This window comes from Corvus brachyrhynchos, unplaced genomic scaffold, assembly GCF_000691975.1.
Source record: "Corvus brachyrhynchos isolate BGI_N302 unplaced genomic scaffold, ASM69197v1 scaffold3, whole genome shotgun sequence".
Taxonomy (NCBI): Eukaryota; Metazoa; Chordata; class Aves; order Passeriformes; family Corvidae; genus Corvus; species Corvus brachyrhynchos.
This window is the reverse complement of record NW_008237619.1, coordinates 13419033-13439398: the sequence shown is the minus strand read 5'-3', so window position 1 is coordinate 13439398 and position 20366 is coordinate 13419033. Positions and strand designations below refer to the sequence as shown.

The window sequence follows — 20366 nt, the reverse complement described above, 5'->3', positions numbered from 1 at the left end:
GCAGTGCCACTCGCAGGACGAGAAGGTGCCGGGCTCCCTTTCCCAGAGAGAGGGATTTGAGGAGGCATCCAGGCCGTAGGAGATGTGGGGAGAATGGGTGCGAAGTGAGGGGAAAGGCAAAGAGCTGGTGCTGCGAAGGGTGCTTGGAGGGCAAGGTGCTCAGGGCATCGGATGCCCAGGGTGCCACAGCTGGCACAGCTGCTGTGGTGCTCGCAGGACGAGAAGGTGCCGGGCTCCCTTTCCCAGAGAGAGGGATTTGAGGAGGCATCCAGGCCGTAGGAGATGTGGGGAGAATGGGTGCGAAGTGAGGGGAAAGGCAAAGAGCTGGTGCTGCGAAGGGTGCTTGGAGGGCAAGGTGCTCAGGGCATCGGATGCCCAGGGTGCCACAGCTGGCACAGCTGCTGTGGTGGCCTCTTCCATCACCAGCCAGAAACGTGGTCCTACAAACACGGGAAAGGGGGAAGAGAGGACAGGAGCTAGAATGGGAGTAGTGCTCAGAGGAATTTGGTTTGGTTTGGTCATGTCAGAGGGGTAAAGCTCCCTCTCCAGCTGTGTCGCTTCAGCGAGGGCAATCCTGGCTAGAGAGTCTTCCCAGGACAATAGACACCTCATTTTCCTGTTACCCGTCTTGCTACTGAAGTGAAGGCACCAACACCTTCCTTGTCTTCATTCATTTTAGGGCCTGCTGTCTGCCAAAATCTCTGTGCTCCTTTCCTCCACCAGAACTGGGATAGGAGTCCATTTTTGTGGACAGGGTGCAGCTGCATTAGCACCTCAGTTTGGATCAGGAAACACGAGCAATTTAGGTGAAAGGACCTGCAAGATGTGCAGCAAATGTGCTTTGAGCACTATGAGAATTCAGCTTTGCTTTGGGCTAGGGCTAGTCTGAAGTAAGTCCCCAGACATTTACAGTGTGGCCTCAAAGTCTTCATCATCAGCTGTTTCTCTCTACAGATCTGCTCCTGTTGCACCACCCTGTTTGCTAAAGTGGACCTAAGGATCCAGGATCTGCTCAGTTTTGTCATCCTGCTGACAGGGCAGATGTCATTTATCATTCTCAGTATTAGCTGAGGTGACCCCTTGGTGTCTTAGATACCAAGGAATTTCATCTGAGATTTGTAGGATCAGCAGAGGGAGAGACTCCTGAGGAAGAAAGCTGGAGGTACTGCAGGTTCTTGGGCCCAAGGGCAGTAGTGAAGGCAGTTCCAGAGGTGAAAAAGAGGTTTGCATTGCAGTAGCTGTTGTGAGTGGGGCCTCTTTTGGAGACAGTGAGTATATTGAGGAGCCACTAGAATAGATGAAGCTTTGTGTCAGGTAGGTGATAAGAGATATTTTTGAGGAAGACGGGTGGTGACAGTGCTGCCATGATCTGGCTGTTCTTTGGTGTGAGGAACCCCCACAGAGGAACAGTCTTGAGGTGCAAGAGGTGCAACAGCAGGAGCCAAAGATGTGAGAAGGGACAGGTATGGCCTTCCTCTGTCACTTCTCAACCTGTATCATTTGTGGGAGGTTTATGCCTTGAAGTGAGAAGGTCTGTATCCACAAATGTAAACATCTGTGCAGCTTCAATTGTGTCATTTGTATGACTTGCTTAATGTGATAACTTCCACATCACCATCCTCTTCTGATTCAGAAGTTGAGTCTCCTTAGCATGAGTTGTTAGCCTGCCTGCGTGGGTGAATAAATCCTCGTGTTCTCTCAGGGAAACAGCAAACCAAGCTTCCAGCACTTTCTGTACTGTCTGCCTGCCTGTTCTCCACACAGGAAGGGACAGTCTGCAGCCCAGCATCTATTCATGGCTTAGGCTACACCTGACAGAGATAAGTGAGCAGAGCTGGATGGGGACAGTCCTCCTGTCTCAAGGAGGCTTCTTGTGCTTGCGAATGAGTCTGGGTTATTAGTCTGAATGAAAGCAAAATATGGAAGATTTACTGTGAAGTGGAACAAACTCTGTCAGAAGAAGAGCTCTTACCCTAGGGCTGTCACACTCCCAAGCAGATGCTTGTCCATCCTTCTCGTCTAAATGTATTTTATAGATTTCCAGACACCTGGTTTCACTGATTTTTATAAGAGGTGGGTTGCAACTGTGTATATGCTGTATATTGACAATGCACATGCAAAGGAGCACTAATACTCAGACCTGGAAATCCTGAAGCCTCACAGTGCAGGGTTCCCTGTGTATCTGGGAAGTCCAGGCTAGAATTGTGACAACACTAGGAGGACTCACACAGCTGGGAATGATTTTTAATTCCTACAGAGTCAGCCTGTTCTCCGACCAGCAACCTGCTGTGTAAAGTCTCAGCTCACTAAAATAGTCTAAGGCATCCAGGCCTGAAGAAACAGTACTGTTACAACGTCGGGGTATGAAATGGTTTCTGGAAAAGTTCACTGCATAAAGATCAGTTATTTCTGGACAGCAGCTCTGCAGGTCCAGGGAAATGCACTTCCCAGAGGTGCCTTGGATCCTTAAAGGAACAGAGCTCATTAACTAAGAAACAAACGGCAGAATCCTAAAAGCAGAAGCATTAACACAACAGCCAAATGCACTTCACAGGGTTTTGATGGTTTGCAGCTCTTACTCAGGACTTTGATAGCGACCATGGGAGGTTTCATATGTTTCTCACAGATCATGGATGCAATTAAATCCACCCTCAGAGCCCCAACACGGCTTATACAGCCTCCTGTGAGGCTACATTGGTGTGCTTGCAAGCAGGTTTCCTGGCATCCTTCCTGGCTCTCTGAGCAGGGTGTGGTTAATGGCTAACAAGAATCCAGCCAAGCATCTCCCTTCAGTGACAGCGACTGCAATGTAGATTTGTCATATCCAAACCTTAGGTTCTATTTCTAGCACTGTACAGCAAGATTTAGTGTGATTTCTCGGATATTTCATCTGCAAAATGGGCAATTGATAATAGCTCTCATCAGGGGACAGATGACTAGTGCTGGTTATGAGCTACACAGAAATATTAAGGGTTCACAATGTATAAACTAGGATTTGGACTTGTGGATGCCCGTTTAGCACTGAATGTTTTTCCTTACACAGCTGGGCACCTTCAAAAAGAATTTTTTTTCCTCTGCCATGTACATAAAGGTTTGTATATGATATTTACCATGAGAAAAGGAATTTCCAGTGTAGCCCTGTCAAATATAGAATGGTTGTGATGCTGCATGCCATTTTGCAGAGGTGTGTATGTCCTCCTGCTTCACCCCATCCCCCTACCCATCCAACATAATGCTTTGTGTGTTCTTCTCTTCTGAGTGTTAGGGACCCCTTTTTCATCCCTCCTGCTCTTGTGGCATCACTGATATCCCAGCACAGTGAATTCCAGTCTGTAAAGGATGTAAAACTGTCATTTCAGAATTTAATTATGCTGCTTTCCAAAATTACCGAACACTTACTTGTTTGTTCTCATACACAGAAAAGATAATTAGGAGCTCTTGAATCATTAGTCTGGGAACCCACAATATCTGGAAGGAGCTGAAATTACTTCATTGCTTTAAATTTGTAACACTGAATTGCAATTTCTGTTTTACCTCCAGCTTTTCTAGGTATGTTTGAGGTTTCCCAAGACCAGAACAATCATTTAATTAAAAAATAGCCTGGGCTTTCAGGAGCACTGCTGAGATGCTGGATGCAGCTGGCCCCTGCCAGGGAAGCTCTCTGGCTCTCCTCGTTGTTTCAGGTGGTGTGCTGGCCTCTCTGGAGCCATGGTCCTCACACAGCCAGCATCACTGTTACTGCTGTTCATCTCCAGAACCTCATCTCCACACAGACAAGCTCAGAGGAGGGACTTCCCAGCGCTGGAGCCTGAAGCAGGCACCATGACATGAGCCAGCTGATGCTGAAGCATTGAGGAGCTGGGGTTTCTCCTTTCTTCCTTTTTGATGCCTTGCCAATGAGGCAATCTCTGCCACCACCTCTTATTCTGCTGTTCTTTGATTCTCCAGATCTGGAAGTACCTCTAAGACTTGGCCAAGCTGGACAGAAAATGAACAGAAGGAGAGCCAAGGATTTCTTCAGGGGGGTTGCCAAGGAAGGATGCTGACATGCATGAGGCAAAGGCTGTGGTTTGGAGGTGTTGCTCAGAGGTGAGTGCACTAACAAACCCTGGGCTTCCTTCTAGGAAGCACACACTTGGGAATACTCTCAGAAAGGAACCAGTCCAGAGCTGAGCATCTTGAAAGAGTCTGGTACTCCAACTTTACCCTCACCTTTGAAGGGTGGATGGAAGTTACTCTTTCTCTGCAGCTGCATTAGGCTGAGTGATGAGCCATTCAAATGGACACTGAATACTGTCCTTCCTCTCCCCTCTCCCCCCCCTTCCCATCCCCAAGATAAAAAGAAATTAGAAGAGTCTGAAGTGCACAGCTTTTCCCTTGTAGACTTTGGGAACATGCAAAGAAACACACAGGGTCATTTGGCTCTGAAGGCTGAGGGATGCGAGTGCTTTGCTGTAGAGCCTGCAGGGAGCATGAGTCACATGGATGGCCTCGGCAGATCCGGGCTGACAGCATCCACCAAATCACTGCCTCACGTTGCACTCAAAGGGCAAAAATAAACTGGGAAGCAGGAGGGGCTTGGGGAGGTAGCGCTGTGGGACAGGGTTATTTCAGCCCGTGTGTTCCTAGATCAGCAGAACTGGACAGGGCACTATATCCTCAGCTGTGTCCAACCTCCTCCATCCACTGGAGCAAGGAGTCTGTGGATCCTGACAGAGGACCATGCACTGGAGGGGGGTCCAAAGGACTGAAGCATGTGCTTTTTCCCTTCTGCAGCCCAGAAACATGGGGACCAGTAGTACCAGAAAGACTGACATAACAGGAAAAATCAGCACTTCACATATTTTTCCAAACTCATGCTTTCTGTGGTATTTCCACATCACTACACAGAGCTCTTGCTGACATTGTCGTTTTGTAAGTATTGCTGTGTATGCCATCATCTCAGGGCTACTCTGATGAGCTGTCACCACATGATAAAATAAGTCTGTCGCTGTGTTTGCTGCTTTGCAGCGTTGTATCTTGCTGTGGTTTGTGTCATGTAGAGGCATTAATTCCATTGCATAGTGTAAATACACCATCGTCACACGCTCCCTGAGAAGGAGGACCAGGATACATGGAAGACAGCTTGTAAAGTCCTGGCTTGGGCAAAATGTAACTGCACTCCGTTCCAGCTGAGGACTCATCTACCTCAACATGTTTTGTGCAAGCTTGTTCTTATCTGGTTTGAATCTCTACCTCTGTGCTGCCTTGAAGCCCACACTGAAGCTTTCAGTATTGCACTCAGATGGAAAGCAAAGCCCAACTAGGACTGACTCTGTGGACGACTTTTCTCTCAATCAGGGCAGTCCGTGCATCTAGGGAACAAAGGAGGTCGTCATATGAAAAGACACAGACAGGAATGCTGCCAAAAAAAAAAGAGATTTATAAGATTGGGGCCTGCAGTGGTTTGTGCTTGCAGGTGAGCTTCAAGTAGAGTAGGGCAGGGTCACAGCTTTTGAGATCAGGAGACCCACTGAGGAACTGTGCAGTGTTGAGGAAGGCCTATCGTTTTTGTTACACTCATCCAGACGGGAGAACTGGAGCTGTGCATCTGTGGATGCGGCTGTGCACTTACAGGCATCCCAGTGGCACCATCACATCTGCTGCCATGCTAACCAGGCCACCTGGAAACAGACGGAGGGACCTTCTGCACCAATGTCAGGGGTGGGAGCCTGAGTACTCTTTGCAGGTGGGTCCCACCTGTGAATGGGGACACAACCTTTCCTCACTTGTGAGGACTCAGTGTGCCTCTTCCAGCCTGTGGAAGAGAGAACTGCCTCCTGGCTTTGACAGCTGTCAGGCAGCTCAGGCACCTCCGTGCTCTCCCAGTGCCAGCATTGTCTGCTACCTGTGTATTTCATCCTGGACAGGCCAGGTTTGATGGACCTGAGAAGAAATTAACTGTACGCTGGCTGAAACTGGGACACCAGGTTTTTAATAAACCCTATTAGCTTAGTCTTTTATTATCAGGTTGATTCTTTTCTGAAAAGTCAAGGCTGGCATTTTTTGGTACAGAGATGGTTGGTTCAGCTGCCAGAACCTCGGAGATGGCTGCAGTGCTAAAGGAGATCCCAAGCGATGCTCACCCAGCCTGATTTTTTGTCCCATCCGGGTATCAGGTGGTACAGGATAATCCCTCTGCTCCAGATACCCGTGTGAGTGAAAAAAGGAGCTGATTTGGGTACTCAAGCAGTTATTTAATGTGAAGGGTCTGGACTGCAGAAACAGGGGTAGTTTTTTGTTGAGGGGACTGTGCCAAGCAGTTTGTCATGACCATTACACGGACCACCACTGACTCTGCAGTCGTTTTCCCACATACAGCTCCTAAAATGGACCTGTCCTTAAGTTATGATGATGCCTTGTTTAGCAGATTGATGGGCCACAACTGGCTCCCAAGGTATGCTGGCAGTTCAGGGACAAGACAGGTGCAGGAGGAGCAGCTGCATGCACCAGGGTATGGACCAAGGCTTTTCCAAAATTAATGTAGTCACGTGCACAGAAGCACAAGCTATGAGAAGGAAAGTGGTGTCAATGTGGGCCTTTGTCACTCTTGTTTGAGTGAGGATGATAGTGGAGGAGCAGGCATGACATCAGTGTGGGCCCACACCTGCTGCCACAGCTGCCTGGGGCTGCGCCCCGTGCCAGGGGTTGTGGGCTGGAAGATTTCCCCCGGCTCACAGGTGTTGTCTGTGCCGTTGTGGCTGCCTGTCTACTGTCAGTAACAGCGTGATGCTGGCATGACTGACACACAGAAAACCCCTCCTCCAGCACCAGGCATCCCACGGAGGGTCTTCACCACAGGGAGCCCTTCCCACAGCCCAGTGCCCCTCTGTGCCTGTCCCCAGCAAGGCCAGTGCAGACAAACAAACCGGGACTGCAGCCAGTGGCAGGGGTGGGCGCCTTCTTTTTCCCCCTGCCACTAGCAGACAGTAGAGCAATTTCTATAAACACAAGACTTCTGTGTACATATTTTAACAGCATTTTTCTTTCAGGACGTTCTGTCATCTCTGCAACATGCTTTTAGTTCCATCCTAAATTTCCTGGGCTTTTCACTCCCTCTTCTCATCTCCTTGAGCCAAAAAAAAGGGTCATTTTGGTGAGAAACATTTTCAGTGGTTTTCTCAGAAGCATCTGCTCTCTGCACTCTGTGGGATTATGCAGTTCAAGGCTGGTTTGTTCTCCTAGGAAATTACTTTTTCACCCCCTTCCCAAACTTACCTTCTAGATCAACATTCAGAACTTCTTTGGGCTCTGACTTCCAGAATCTATTGGTATCCTGAACTGCCCTCCCAATAAAATTAGTTCTGAATTATCCCACTGATTGTCCTGTTTTCACTTGTTTGTTGGCTTGTTATGGGAGACGTGAAAGCTAAAGGCTGAGGAATAGATATGGGGGATCAGATATGTAGGTCTAGGGGTAAATATGTAGGGTTCTGACTGCCCAGGAAAGGCAAATGAGCATGGACAAACAGGTTTTACAGAGAGCAAAGAGCTGGTGCATTAAGGAAGGCTCATGGCAGCCAGGGATGTTTGAGATAGTGAGAATCAGCATTTCACATCCTAGCAGGAAAGAGAGAAATGTGAATTTGAACCAGACAAGAGTGCCTCAGAAAAAATGTAGTCCAGCTTGCAAAAAATAACTCCCAACCCCAAAGTAATTTATTGTCGCTCAAGCAGATAAAAGAAGCGCATAAAATTGGTTCCACAAGAAGGTCAAATTAAGTGCATGAACAAAATATAAGCATATTATATGTGTGTGTGTGTGTATATATATATATTCTGTTCAGTGTCTCTCATTATAGAACTGGGGATCAATCTTAACCCTTCAGGGTTTCTTGTCTTGTCCATTGGCTTCGAGCCAGACAACCTCCCTCCATGGCATTAGACTGGGGGCATGGTGAAGGAATAAAGAATTGCATTAAAACAGGAGAAAGGGAGATGGATTCACAGAGCATTATGGGCTGTCAGGTGTTTAGGTACAGGCAGAGACTTCCTCAGTCCTTGTGACGCCAGTGCTGCAGTATTAGTTCAGCCGGCTGCAAGAGAAAAGGACTACATGAGTACCACCCCTCACTTTTTTTGCAGAGAATGACTGCCTGCCTCTGTAGCTGAGGATGCAAACAGTTACTTGAGCATCCACATGGCTGCAGTTTAGGTTTCAGTTACACTGAGCTGCTTACTTGGCAAAGAGAGTTAAAGAACAACTGTATCAGCACTTGTGCTGCACAGATTTATCTAGATTTTGATGTATCTGTACAGGCTTTGTCCTCTCTTTATGGGGATTATTTTTTAACCTTGATAAAATGTAGGTGAAAACGAGGTGAATTCTTTGATACATGTTATGCTCTTCACCACATATACATCCCAGCTGTGATGCAGTATCTGCCAATAAACATTCTCACTGAATTCTTGGTGACAGTGAAAAAAATTAGGTGAAACTATCACAGTTTGCCAACGTCACCAGTGAAAATGAAGCAGAAGTCTGGTTCTGTATGCAAACATTCATTGAACTTGTTCATGCAATCATTTCTGCTTCCTTTTGCGCTCCACTCCAGTGACAGAATGGCTGTCAGTGTTTCCCAACAGCTGCTTCTGATGCCTGATACCATATAAGCTTAAAGACATGGAAAAGGGCAGCTTCTCTGCTGAGAAATCCTTGCTCCCATGAAAAGGGTCATGCATGACACAATGGTGTATTTCACATCACCCAAGGCCTTTAGGAAAGGGTACAAATCACAGTGTTCCATGATTTTTTCTCCTCTTTTGTTACTCCTGGGAGGTTATTGGCAATTTTCACCAACTGCAGTCCAGCACTGCTCTAGCAGAGCTGGAATTAGATTATGGACATCACGGATTTTTAAAATTTGGGTTTCATCATTGTGCTTGGTTTGTGCCTTCCACCTCCACGACCTTGATATCCAGATCTCAGGTTCACTGTGGAGCCTACCAAAGGGCTTTGGAGCTTCTGCTTGGGTTGGGCTAACATCTCTCAACATTAAGATAATTCGAGTGAAACCACTCTGCTCGAAAGTTTCCCAGCACAGTGCTACCATGGGTTTGGGATTTAACATAGCTCGTAACTCTTAAGCAGGATTTAACATGAGTAAGAGCTGAAACTGCTGAAATGCAGCTGTACTGTTTCACCAAATAGGCTCAAGTTCAATTTCTCCCCACTCAGTCACCCAGCTCCTCTCCCTTGAAAACATTCTTTGCCCATTCTGGGTGCCTTCATTGCCACTTACTGTTGACACTGACACGTCTTGTTTTCCAGCAAGTATTGTCTTGCTTGTGCCATCCTTTTTCTCCGTTGCTGCCAGGAGAGAAGGGACAAAGAACAATTGGGTATTTTTATGATAGAAATGCTTTCCTCTAAAGTGGTAGTAAAGTGCTGTCTGACATCTGCAGACTGCCCATCTCAAAAACTTGCTTTGAGCCTAAGGATTGACCCTTTATCTGTTCTGCCCTGCACCCAGACAGGAAATCTGACTCCTCCTGTGGTTTGGAGAGCCAGTACTCTCTGCACCTTTCACAGGGACCATGGCACTCACCATTCTCCTCTGCCAGCTTATACCACTGATGATGCATAGGCACCCAAGGGCAAACACCAATAAACTGCCTGCAACACTTGCTCCAATTATCACATAGCTAATCCAAACAGGAGCTTCCTCTGTGGAAGGAAAAAAGTATTTAGACACAGAAACAAAATCATTTTATAGCTTTAGGGTTGGGGACGGGACGTGATGCTAATTTCCATACCCACGTGGTAATGAAGGCTGATCTTTCTGTCATTGTCTTCTATGAGGTGACAGCTCCACAGCCCTGCAGCACTGATGTTCACCTCCAACTTTATTTCACGCTGCCTTGAATTCTTAACGTCCATGGTAGTCCCATTCACACGTTCCCAGCGCAAGTAGGCATTGGGTGGGAGTGGACCAGAGACCTGGCAGGTCAGGGTCATATTGGCCCCTCTGGAGAGTGGCCCATCAGGGTTAGCTGAGACTGCAAAGGCAAGGAAAGGACATGTGAGTGAGGGGATGGGAAGATGGGTCGGTCCATGCTCTTGTGGCTTGCAGGTTTCTGCAACTCCTCTTCTTCATGACCTCTTTCTCTCACCTTTCATCACCACCAGCTCTATCTTGCTCTGCACATGCCTTCCTTGGTACTCCAGCTGGCACTGGTACTGTCCAGAATGGTTGAAATATACTTTGGGGAGCTTCACTTCTATGATGATTTCAGCATTTCTTTCAGGTATCTCAAACAGAAAGTTGCTGCTTTTTTTAGTCTCATGCAGCTCTCCTTGTGCTGTGACTTTGAAATCAAGCAGCTCATGAGCGTTTGCACCTTCCTGTTGTTTCCAGTTCAGCTGTCCTGTGAAACCTTCTTTCCATTTTATCTTCTGGGAGTTCAGATGCCATGACAAGATGACAGTGCTATCAACAGTTGCATACTTTCTTTCCAAATCTGGATTCTGAAAACCTGAATTTAGAAGAGACAAGGAATACAGAGGCAGAAAAAGCCATGGTTACGCTTCCCCATATCTACCCTTGATCCAGAGTGAGGCACACTGCACTCAGTTGAAAAAGGACTTGGAGAAAAGCCACAACATCCTCCAGGAAGGTTAAACAGTTAGTGTCTGAGAAAAAGACAGTAGAAAGATCCAAAGGTCCCAAGCACAGCAGAGCTGAGAAGAACAGACCCCGAGGAAAGGAGAACCTTCTCCTCACCAAGCCTGGAGATGAAAATGAGCACAAGTGTGGAACAGAGTTCAGGCAGCAGAACAATCCCCAAGCTGCATTGTTGGAAGCCCTGGGAAGTCAATCCTGGGGCACCAGTGCTTGGGATGCTGGAGATTAAAAGTTAAACTCATGAGCTGAAGCCAACACTGGTTCCCAAGCCTGTGTGTGAGTTCCATTTTTGTTGTCACATACCTAGTACCTTTATAACAAAGGAGATGTTCTGATTAATCAGTGGAGAGTCTGAACGGACCTGACACAGCCAGGTCCCACTGTCCGTAGCTTCCAGTTTCTTTAAATTCACTATGTATTTTTGATGGGTCTTGCTTTGTAATTCTGGTATTACTTTGTTGTTGTTGCTGTTAAACAATGTGATCTTGAGATTGGGTAGAGGACTGGATGAGTTTTGCATTAAAATCAGTTCAGGGACCTCATTTTGCAGAAAGTGCCCATCCAAAGAGACTGTCACTGCAAGAAGAAAAAAAGCAGAGACAGTAAGTCAATTCTTCTTCCTCCGAGGGAGGAACAAGTGTTACAGCAAAGAGACCATGGAGACGTTGTGCCCTGGAGATGGAGGAGAAATGAACTGTGATAGCCCAGGACAGAAGAAATGCAGCTGGATAAAGAATCCCAGCAGAGCTGTCTCTCCAAGCTCTATGGTCCCTTCCCCTCCTGATGGCTAAAAGCCCTCCACTCACATTTAAAGATATGCAGTGAGATGCGGACTTCGTGAGAGCTGGATTTACAGGTGTAGATGCCAGCGTCAGAGAGCTTCAAATCCCACATCCTCAGCTGTTTATTTTCCATCTTGACGTCAGCTCGATGAGTAGGGATTTTTTGACGTCAGCTCGATGAGTAGGTAAAGCTGATGCCTTGGAAAAAAGTAGGCTTGGTTAGGAGGGAAGAGGTTTCTCAGCTGTATAGAGGGAGAAGGGGTAACGAATTGCAAGCCTTACTTCTCCAAGCATTATTGTTTTCCGTCCGCCATAGAAGAGTTTTATAGTACATCCAGCTCACTTCATCCCGAGATAATTTTGAGTCAAGAGGTATGCCTGTGCATTTCAGGGTCACCTCCCCTCCTACAAGCCCAGTCTGGACTTCATTTTGCTGAGCCATACTGGAGATCAGACCTGAAAGTCAATACCCACCCAAAAAAGGCATAAGTTCACTTTCTGAAGGGTGGCTCAGTAAATACTTCCCAGCCCTCCAAAAAGATGTTGATATTTCTCCTCAATTTCTGAATTTGTCACTCCTTTATCTCATCAATCAATCAATCAGTCAATCAATCTCTTTTATTACCTGGCTAATGGTTACTCTCTTTCACATATATTCAGAGAAAATATATTCAGAGAAAAGGAAAAATACCAGTAGTTATGGTGGACTGACCATCATTCGTAATTTTGAAGTGTCAACAATTTTACTGAAACAACCTTTTTCCACTGGACAAGACTTAGTTACTCTATTGGTAGCACAGGAAGAAGAGCACATGTCAGCCCTTCTTCACTCCCCAACACCTGATGCAGCACTGACAAATTTGTTCACACCTTCTTCCAGTTTTTGCATGGACAAAGACTGAAAACACAGAAAAATGAAGAGATAAAGTAAAAAAGAAAGAAAGAAGGCTGACCTAATGTCATGTTCCTGTTCTTGGGATGAGGGCTATGTGACAGTAAAAGAAATAGGATGTATAAGGTTGAAGAAACATTAGGAGTGGTTTCTTGGGAGAATCCTTTCCTTTCCTTCACTGTAAAGATGGTTTCTGCAGGAGACCTTAAGAAGGAGATGGAGTTGCCAGAGGTAAGATTGGGAATAACCACAGGGTTGTGGTCTCCTGCCTCACTACTGGTAAGCTCTCAGAGATGCCTAACCTGCAAATCCCCCAGGTGACCTGAGTACTAAAGAAGTGTAGAAGTGTAAAATGAAAAGTTTGCATGAGTTTAATGTTGGGTTTGCCAGAAGTTACATCCCTCTAAGAGGTAACCTGCAACAGTACCAATGCAGATTTTTTAAATTGCCCATGGGACTACTGAAGTTTATGATTTTGTCCTAAACTGTGAAATTAGAAATGTCATTAATAAGAGTCGGTATCTCTTGCTTTTCATTTGGTTCTAGGGTGCATAAGAGATTTCCAATCTTTCCTCTGTGACCAGAGGAATCAAAGCTGAGTATCTGAGAAATGCAGGCTTGGCCTTATTCACTGTCTTTCCTTTCTTGGAAAATGAGCACTGAAAAGTCCACCAAAGCTTATAACATTAGCAGTCAAGCTAAGTAAGCCAGTAGCATTCCATTTGTAAGGGCAAATCTGTGATGAGATTCTGAAGATTACATCACAGATGTGTTTATGCATCACAGATGTTTTTGCCCAGAGAGCTGGAGGCAGTGTGGAGGGCAGTTTTCCACTCTGCTTATTGTGTATCCTGGTTCTCACAGGACCCTCACTCCTGCATCTCTACAGGGCAGCTCCCCAAACCTGGCAATGCATGCTGGTTTTGGCTGGCAGGCTCAGCAGGCGGGCCGGGAACAACCTGAATCCCAAAGCTAAACTGTGTGAGGAGTCTTATCTGGCACATCAGGGAGAGCCTAGAAATACGCCGAACGTTGTGAGGCTTGTGAAAAGGCTGTGAGAACCACGAGGGTTTGCTGAGCCCAGGACTCACCCAGATGCAGAAGCAGGAAGGCGGCAGCCATGCAGCTCACGGCTGTGCTGCACAACTCCATCGCTGTGGGAACGCTCCTCCCGTCTGCAGAGCGCAGGGCTGGAAATGCTGTCACTGCCAAGGGATCTTATCCTGGAAGACCCAAATGCTCTGTTAAATAATGTCTGATTTTCAGACCTCAATGGATGGGACTTGTGTTCCCAGTCAGCTCCCACCATCCTTCAGTGCAGCAAAATGGAAGCTCATTGGGAAAGTCACCAGAGCCCTTTGTTTCAGCAAAGAATCCATCTGCAGCCTGCCCCTGGAGTTTGGTAATAAACATTTCATTTTACTCATCCCTAGGTTTCTGGCATTCATCAGGCAGCAGCTGTTTATACTGCCAAGAGTTCTGTGCTTTTTTACTTCTCTATGGTGGGTTATCATCACTCTTGCAGAGATTAAAGCTAAACACATACAGGGCTGCATTAGCAAGAGCACAGCCAGCTCTGCTGGAAGTAGAGTGAAGTAATTATTTCTCTCTATTTGGCACACCTGAGGTCTCATCTATGATACAGGGTACAGTTTTGGGCCCCCAGTACAGGAAGGATGCCAACAAACTGTACAGAGTTCAATGGAGGGCTAGTGAGATAGTGAGGAAGTTGGAGCACATGACATACAGGGAGAGGCAGAAAACTGGGTTTGGTAGGGAGAAGGGAACCAAGGTGGGATCTAATTTCAGTTTCCCATTATCTAAAGGATATTACGTAGAAGAATAAGCCACATTCTTCTCAGATGTGCCCAGGAGAGGAACAGGAGGCAGCAGCCATATGTTGAGCAGGGAAATGTTGACTAGATATAAGGAAAACTTTCTTCCCACTGAAGGTGGTTCAGCAATGGAATAGATGCCAAGAGATGCCAGGCAGTCTCCACCGTAGGAGACGCTCAGAAGTTACCTTGACAAGCCCTGAGCAACATGTTGTAGTTTTTGATAGGAGAATGGACTGGAGACCTCCCAATATTCCTTGCCATCTAAATATTTCTGTGTGATTTTGTGATTCTATGATTACAGCCATCTTTAGGCTGTTATTAATGTTTTTCTTCAGGTTTGGGTTTGGTTTTTTTTTTTTTTTACTTCTTACCTTAAAAATCTCAATAACCAGCAAGTCTGATGTTGGAAAGACCTGCTTGACTTCTTAGAACTATTCAAAGAAAAGTATGGGGAGAAGGGAGGAATGAGGTCCAAAAGAAGAAGTTGCATTAATGGTAGCAAAACCTTAAGTGGGAACTGGAAGCTAATGATCATGTTAAGGTGAGTTATCAAACTAGATGCAGTTTCTGACTGTAGCAGAGACCAGGTGCTGGTGACAGCTGCAGCTGGGTGGGCTGACAGGTGAAGGAGACCGTGACCGCTGATGCAAGGACACTACAGAGTTCTCCATCCCTAAACCAAGGCAAAAATCACAGAAGGGAAGCCAAGCAGGTTAAATGCTCTGGGGAGTGAGCAAGCCAGTGAGATGACCTCACTTCTGTGAAAGCAGGCAGTCCCTATGTCAGGAGTGTGACAGACTGAAGGCTGGAGTCATAATGGGATTAAACTCAAAAGAAATGCATGAATAATTTTCTACAATATTTATATGTATGATGTGCAATATTAAGTATAATATATTCTATTGGAGGGTAATTTATATTGGTATTAATTGAAATGATCAGAGCATGTGAAGCTATCAAAGAGTAGATGAAAACATCAGCACTACATTTAAATGGAGATCAGGTCAGCGTGACATCTGACATCCAGACTGATGTACACACATGCACAGATGAAAAATGTTTGTGCAAGAGCAAGACAGCAGCCATATACACCATCAGAAGAGAAACAGGTGGCAAAGACACAGTCAGAGGAGATTTGTGGCTTCCCTCATACAAAGCAAAAAACCCATCCCAGGACAGGAAATATTTGCATGAGCTGTTTTCCGTGAAAATTGTAAAACAAAGGAGCCAGTGCATATACGATTGGAGATCAATCCTAACAAGATGCTGAGGCAGTGATGAAGCAGTTTGCTGGGTTAAACTACAGAATAAAGAAAGGGGCACTAACAAGGCATCTGTATGCATCTCACTCTGAAGGAACATCGATAACTGAGAACTGGCACAGGGCCCTGAGGAAGATCCATTCCTGAGGTGACAGGAGAAACCTCATCCCTGCTGTGAAATCTCGCATCACCTGCTCTTGTGGGATGAAGGAGTCAGCCCCCGCTCTAAAGTAATATCTGTGAATTAACAGTTCAGTGATGGGTTTCAAATATTTTAAGTCATTAAACTTTATATAAAACCTGAAGGTAATGGAACAAGTAAAAATTAATGAAATCGCTGAGTCACACCTCATAATTTTGTTTTGACTGGGAATCTCTATTCTCCTGTCATATGGCTTCAGTTTGTTCTTTGCCTTCTTGCTTCCTGGTTATTGAGCAAAACCACACAAGCAGAGCACCGTGGGACTGGTGAACTGATGACCTTGTGCAGCTTGTAGATGCAGATTGATGTATCTTTGTTCTTCTGTTTCTTCTCATGGTTTCACAACTTCTGCATTCCCACTTTGTTCACACTAATCTTTGTATTTCTGTGGCAGATCTCCACAGTGCAATGTTACCACCTACATGTTACAAGTCAGTGGGGAAAATGGGTCGCCTTCAGCTAGGATTTCTTTTGCACACTTTCCCTCTCTCCCTGTTTATTTCTACTTCTCATGCATGCCACTTCCTATTCCCCCCTGCCTTTCTATCTGCTTCTGCATCCCTCCAGGCCAGATCACAGGCAATGCTGCTCCGGAGTTCACAGATCTCAGTGAGCAAGGCTCTGCTGTCTTAACCGAGCAAGCTGCTCTCATTAGCGGATGCTTGTAGCAGACCCACAGCCTCCTTACAGGCAGCCCAGCTGTATCTTACGGTGGTACTCATAAATTAAGCGGTGTCACAGAATGTCCCCAGGCACTGGAACATACTCATCAGTCCTGTTAAATTGCTAGTACATTTCCTGACACATTTTTGGCCGGGGACAACTCTTGCCCTCCCAAGCAACTCTTGGGAAGCATTTAGGTGTTAGCATGGGCCAGGAACCTCTCCTATTAGGTGGCTGGCATGTGGCCAGTTCGTTTTGGAGGTTAAGTGAGTTTAATAGCCCAGACCATCTCATGCCAGCTGGCCTCTGTGCCAGAAACAGTCCAGGCGTACTTGATTTATTAGCACGTCTAGCGACGGAGGAGCAGGGCTCCCTCCCAAGTGAACATTGATTTCCATTTCATTTTAACTTCCCCCTCTTACTGAACTGGTTTAATTTCCTTCTTGACTTATTTTAATGATCCCTGCCTCTCTGAGGGATAGGAAAAGGAGAGGTGAGGTAGTGAGTAGGCTTGCTCCAGAGAATGATGCCTGCAGGACCAAGTCAAGCCTGGAGAACATCTGCTTGAGAGCAGGGCTGGCAGCCCCTCTCTCCCTCCAGCTCTGAACACCAGTGGGTGATGGCTACAGAGACCTCTCCATAGGCTGGCACTGGCATGACACAGGAGGAAACTTAAATTTAAAAAAACCTCAAAAAATAAAAACTTGGCAACCACTCCTGATGCAGAGCAGGCCGTCTCCCTTTCTCAGTGTGCTCCTGTGCCTCTTTCTTGCAGTGTGGCTTTGTTTTCTCCTCTCGCTCTTGCTTGTGGCTGTGCTTTTGATCTGGCAGCAGCTTGTTCTGCCGGGGTGGGGGGGCCCCCCAGCCCTCCCCCCACACCAGGGCTCTACACCTCAGCTTCCGCTGTGGCATTTCCCCTTGTGGTGCCTGCTGGGGAGGGCTCAGGGATGCAGCTGCCTCTTGCCCTGCTCGAGAGTTAGGCTCGGCTGTGGGGCTCTGGCTAAAGGGGTTCACCTCTCCTCAGTTAAAAAATTTGAAACAAAGCTGACTCAGCTCTTTTACCAAATAGCAGTTTCTTTGAATTTACTTCTTAACGTTAAAGCAAACGTCAGGTGAGCAGCAGGCAGGGTAAGAGACCATGTGCAATGAAAATAGGCAGCAGAGAGCCAAGTTATGACAGCAGTGAAGGTCATTTCGCGGCTTGTGGCTGTGCTTTTGATCTGGCAGCAGCTTGTTCTGCCGGGGTGGGGGGGCCCCCCAGCCCTCCCCCCACACCAGGGCTCTACACCTCAGCTTCCGCTGTGGCATTTCCCCTTGTGGTGCCTGCTGGGGAGGGCTCAGGGATGCAGCTGCCTCTTGCCCTGCTCGAGAGTTAGGCTCGGCTGTGGGGCTCTGGCTAAAGGGGTTCACCTCTCCTCAGTTAAAAAATTTGAAACAAAGCTGACTCAGCTCTTTTACCAAATAGCAGTTTCTTTGAATTTACTTCTTAACGTTAAAGCAAACGTCAGGTGAGCAGCAGGCAGGGTAAGAGACCATGTGCAATGAAAATAGGCAGCAGAGAGCCAAGTTATGACAGCAGTGAAGGTCATTTCGCGGTACCTACTGATCCCCTGGACTGTCTGACCCTGCTTCCATTTCCTCCTGAGCACCTCTGTCTGCTCATCTGAGAGCAGCTGCCACCCTCACGTTGGAGCTGCTGGGAGAGGGAAGTGCTGAAGCAGGGTCTTTGGGGTCACACAGGTGAAAGCAGCTGAACCTCCCCGAGACATGTCCCACCATCAGGACAAGGCAGAGTGATGAGACACTGTGTCAGCACCAGCTGAACTCCCTTCAGCCATAAAGAACCCCATGCCCAGTCATATGCCTGGAACCATGTGGAGGCCACAAGAAGTGGCTCCATCTCCACAGCCCAGGCTGCTCCCTTCTGGCCTAGGGGGAAGCCAAGATCTGCCTTTCTAAAGCCACCGGAGGCTGTGACTAATCAAGGCACTGTGATGCACTCTGAAATCAGGTCCTCCATCACCCTTCCAAGCCCTGTATGTGCTTGGGATGACATTTGGGTACCATCCCTCCTTCATTTTGCTCTGGTGAATACAGGCTCCCCACATGAGGCTGTGGCAGATCAGGTGGGCACCGTCCCTGGGTGCTCAAGAACCGCTAGTAGGAATGAGGTGGATGCTCAGTTTCGATGAGCCAAGCCCGGCTGTGCTGCAGGCGGCTTTGGCAGACATGTTTGTGAGACAGTGGAGAGGACAAAGGAAAGGTCGGGGAGACCTTGTCACAGCCTTTCTGTACTTAAAGGGATCTCATAATAAAGATGAAGAGCGACTTTTTACATGGACAGATAGTGATAGGAGAAGGGGGAACGGCTTTAAACTAAAAGAGGGTAGGTTTAGATCAAATGTTAGGAAGAAATCTTTTGCTCAGAGAGTGATGAGGCACTGGCACAGGTTGCCCAGAGAAGCTGTGGCTACTCCATCCCTGGAAGCGTTCAAGGCCAGGTTGGATGAGGGGCTTTGAGTGACCTAGTCTAGTGGAAGGTGTCCCTGCCTGTGGCAGGGTTGTTGGAATGAGATGTTCTTTAAAGGTCCCTTCCAATCCAAACGATTCTGTGATCCTGTGATTCTAACCTGCACCAGGGACTGTTGAGTCCACTATGAAGTGTAGAACACTGAGTAGTAACCTGAACTCAACCTTAATGCACCACGTGGAGGAAGGAATATCTGAGGTGGCTGATAGAGGTTGAGTACACCACCTGAAAGTTGAAAAATTCAACCAGAAATGAAACTCCTGCTTTCAACTGCGCAGCAGCCCATGAAAGGGGAAAACAAGTCTCTTTTCTGTTGTCCTTAAACTGAAAGGATCCCTCTTTTTCCAAGAAATCCTGCTCACTCAGCCCTGAGCTAATGGATCAGGCTGCATTGGCAGCTAGTGTCAGGCAGTGAGCCAGTCAGCCTGGATTAGCAGAACAGACCCCTCCGGTCTCAGCACGTACAGATGTAAGCAGACATCCTTACTTAGCTAGAGACTGGCATCTTCTTATTTTTGCAGGTTTTTTTTAGAACAAAGTTCCCCTTCCTGGAGGGTACATGGAGAAGGTGATAGCAAGTGGCAGCTGGTAGAGGGCTGCTCCCCAATGCATTTGCAGCCCTTGGGTGATATGCAGTCACCAGTGACAGGCCTTCATATAGGACATATTTCCCTATATATGGGTTTAAAGATCCATGACATCCCCAGGCTCTGAGGCAGGTTGAGCTCTTCATAGCTCCCTTTTTTTCTGCCCCTTTCAGAGAAAAATCCAGGAAGACAAAACAGTTTTTAGGTAAAATTAAAAGGCCTCGGAGAATTGCACAGCCAGAAGTATTATCAAGTCAAAGATTTAAGGTGGTTTTGCAACAGACCTTTAAGCGAGGCAAAGCCAATCCATCTGCGCCAAAACACAACTTGAGTGGAGTAATAAAGTTCGTAGCATTCAAAAACCCGAAAACAGGCTGGCGTCTTAGCAAAAGAAAGAGTTTCCTTACCTCTTTTCTCTCAGCCTCTGTGCTTCTGTCTCCTTGTGTTTGTCACCTGCCGTAGTTGATCTCACCCAGCTACAGCTGAACCAAAAGAGGAATGAAGTTAATGTTCAGCAAGCAGATGTTTGGTTGGCCTTGATGTCTCCTCCTCTCCAGCTGGAGCGACAGCAAGGTCTTGCTGCCGGCCCAGGTTCTGCTGACATCCGCCGACTTCTCTCGGCAGATGGTGATTTTCCAAAGGCACGTGATTTCGGCTCTGGGTGTGAACAGAAATGGACCTTAGCGGAAGGCGATGTATGGCAGCGGTGGGGAGAATGAGTGTGCAAAACAGAGAGAGCCTATTGGCCATATGGCAGCTGGTGGAGGCCGTGACGGGGCTGAAACTAGAAATGAATGGTTGGGAGCTGGTTCTGCTCTGCTGAGGAGGAAAGCTCACAAACTAACAGGTGAGCTGGGCAGATCCGGACCCAGCCCGCACCTCCCGCACTCTGTAAGAGTCATCTGAGCTCCATTTCCCAGCCAGTCTCCTGCACCACCACTAAGAG

General features: G+C 47.0%; 1 protein-coding gene and 1 long non-coding RNA gene across 2 annotated transcripts; one reads left to right on the top strand and one right to left on the bottom strand.

The window, feature by feature from the left end:
- Nucleotides 1-2260: 2260 nt before the first annotated feature.
- LOC108446154 lies at nt 2261-7353 on the top strand. The gene is made up of 2 exons (XR_001861277.1): nt 2261-4089; nt 4777-7353. It is a non-coding gene; the product is annotated as an uncharacterized LOC108446154 (long non-coding RNA).
- Nucleotides 7354-7675: 322 nt separating this feature from the next.
- CD4 (CD4 molecule) lies at nt 7676-20059 on the bottom strand. Its single transcript, XM_017731662.1, has 10 exons — nt 19828-20059; nt 13430-13561; nt 11729-11902; nt 11471-11608; nt 10968-11240; nt 10153-10515; nt 9796-10038; nt 9588-9706; nt 9282-9349; nt 7676-8075 (listed from the first exon to the last, which is right to left on the bottom strand). The coding sequence occupies exons 2-10, from the start codon at nt 13488-13490 to the stop codon at nt 8063-8065; spliced, it is 1452 nt and encodes a 483-aa protein (XP_017587151.1). The 5' UTR covers nt 13491-13561; nt 19828-20059; the 3' UTR covers nt 7676-8062.
- Between the last annotated feature and the right edge of the window lie 307 nt (nt 20060-20366).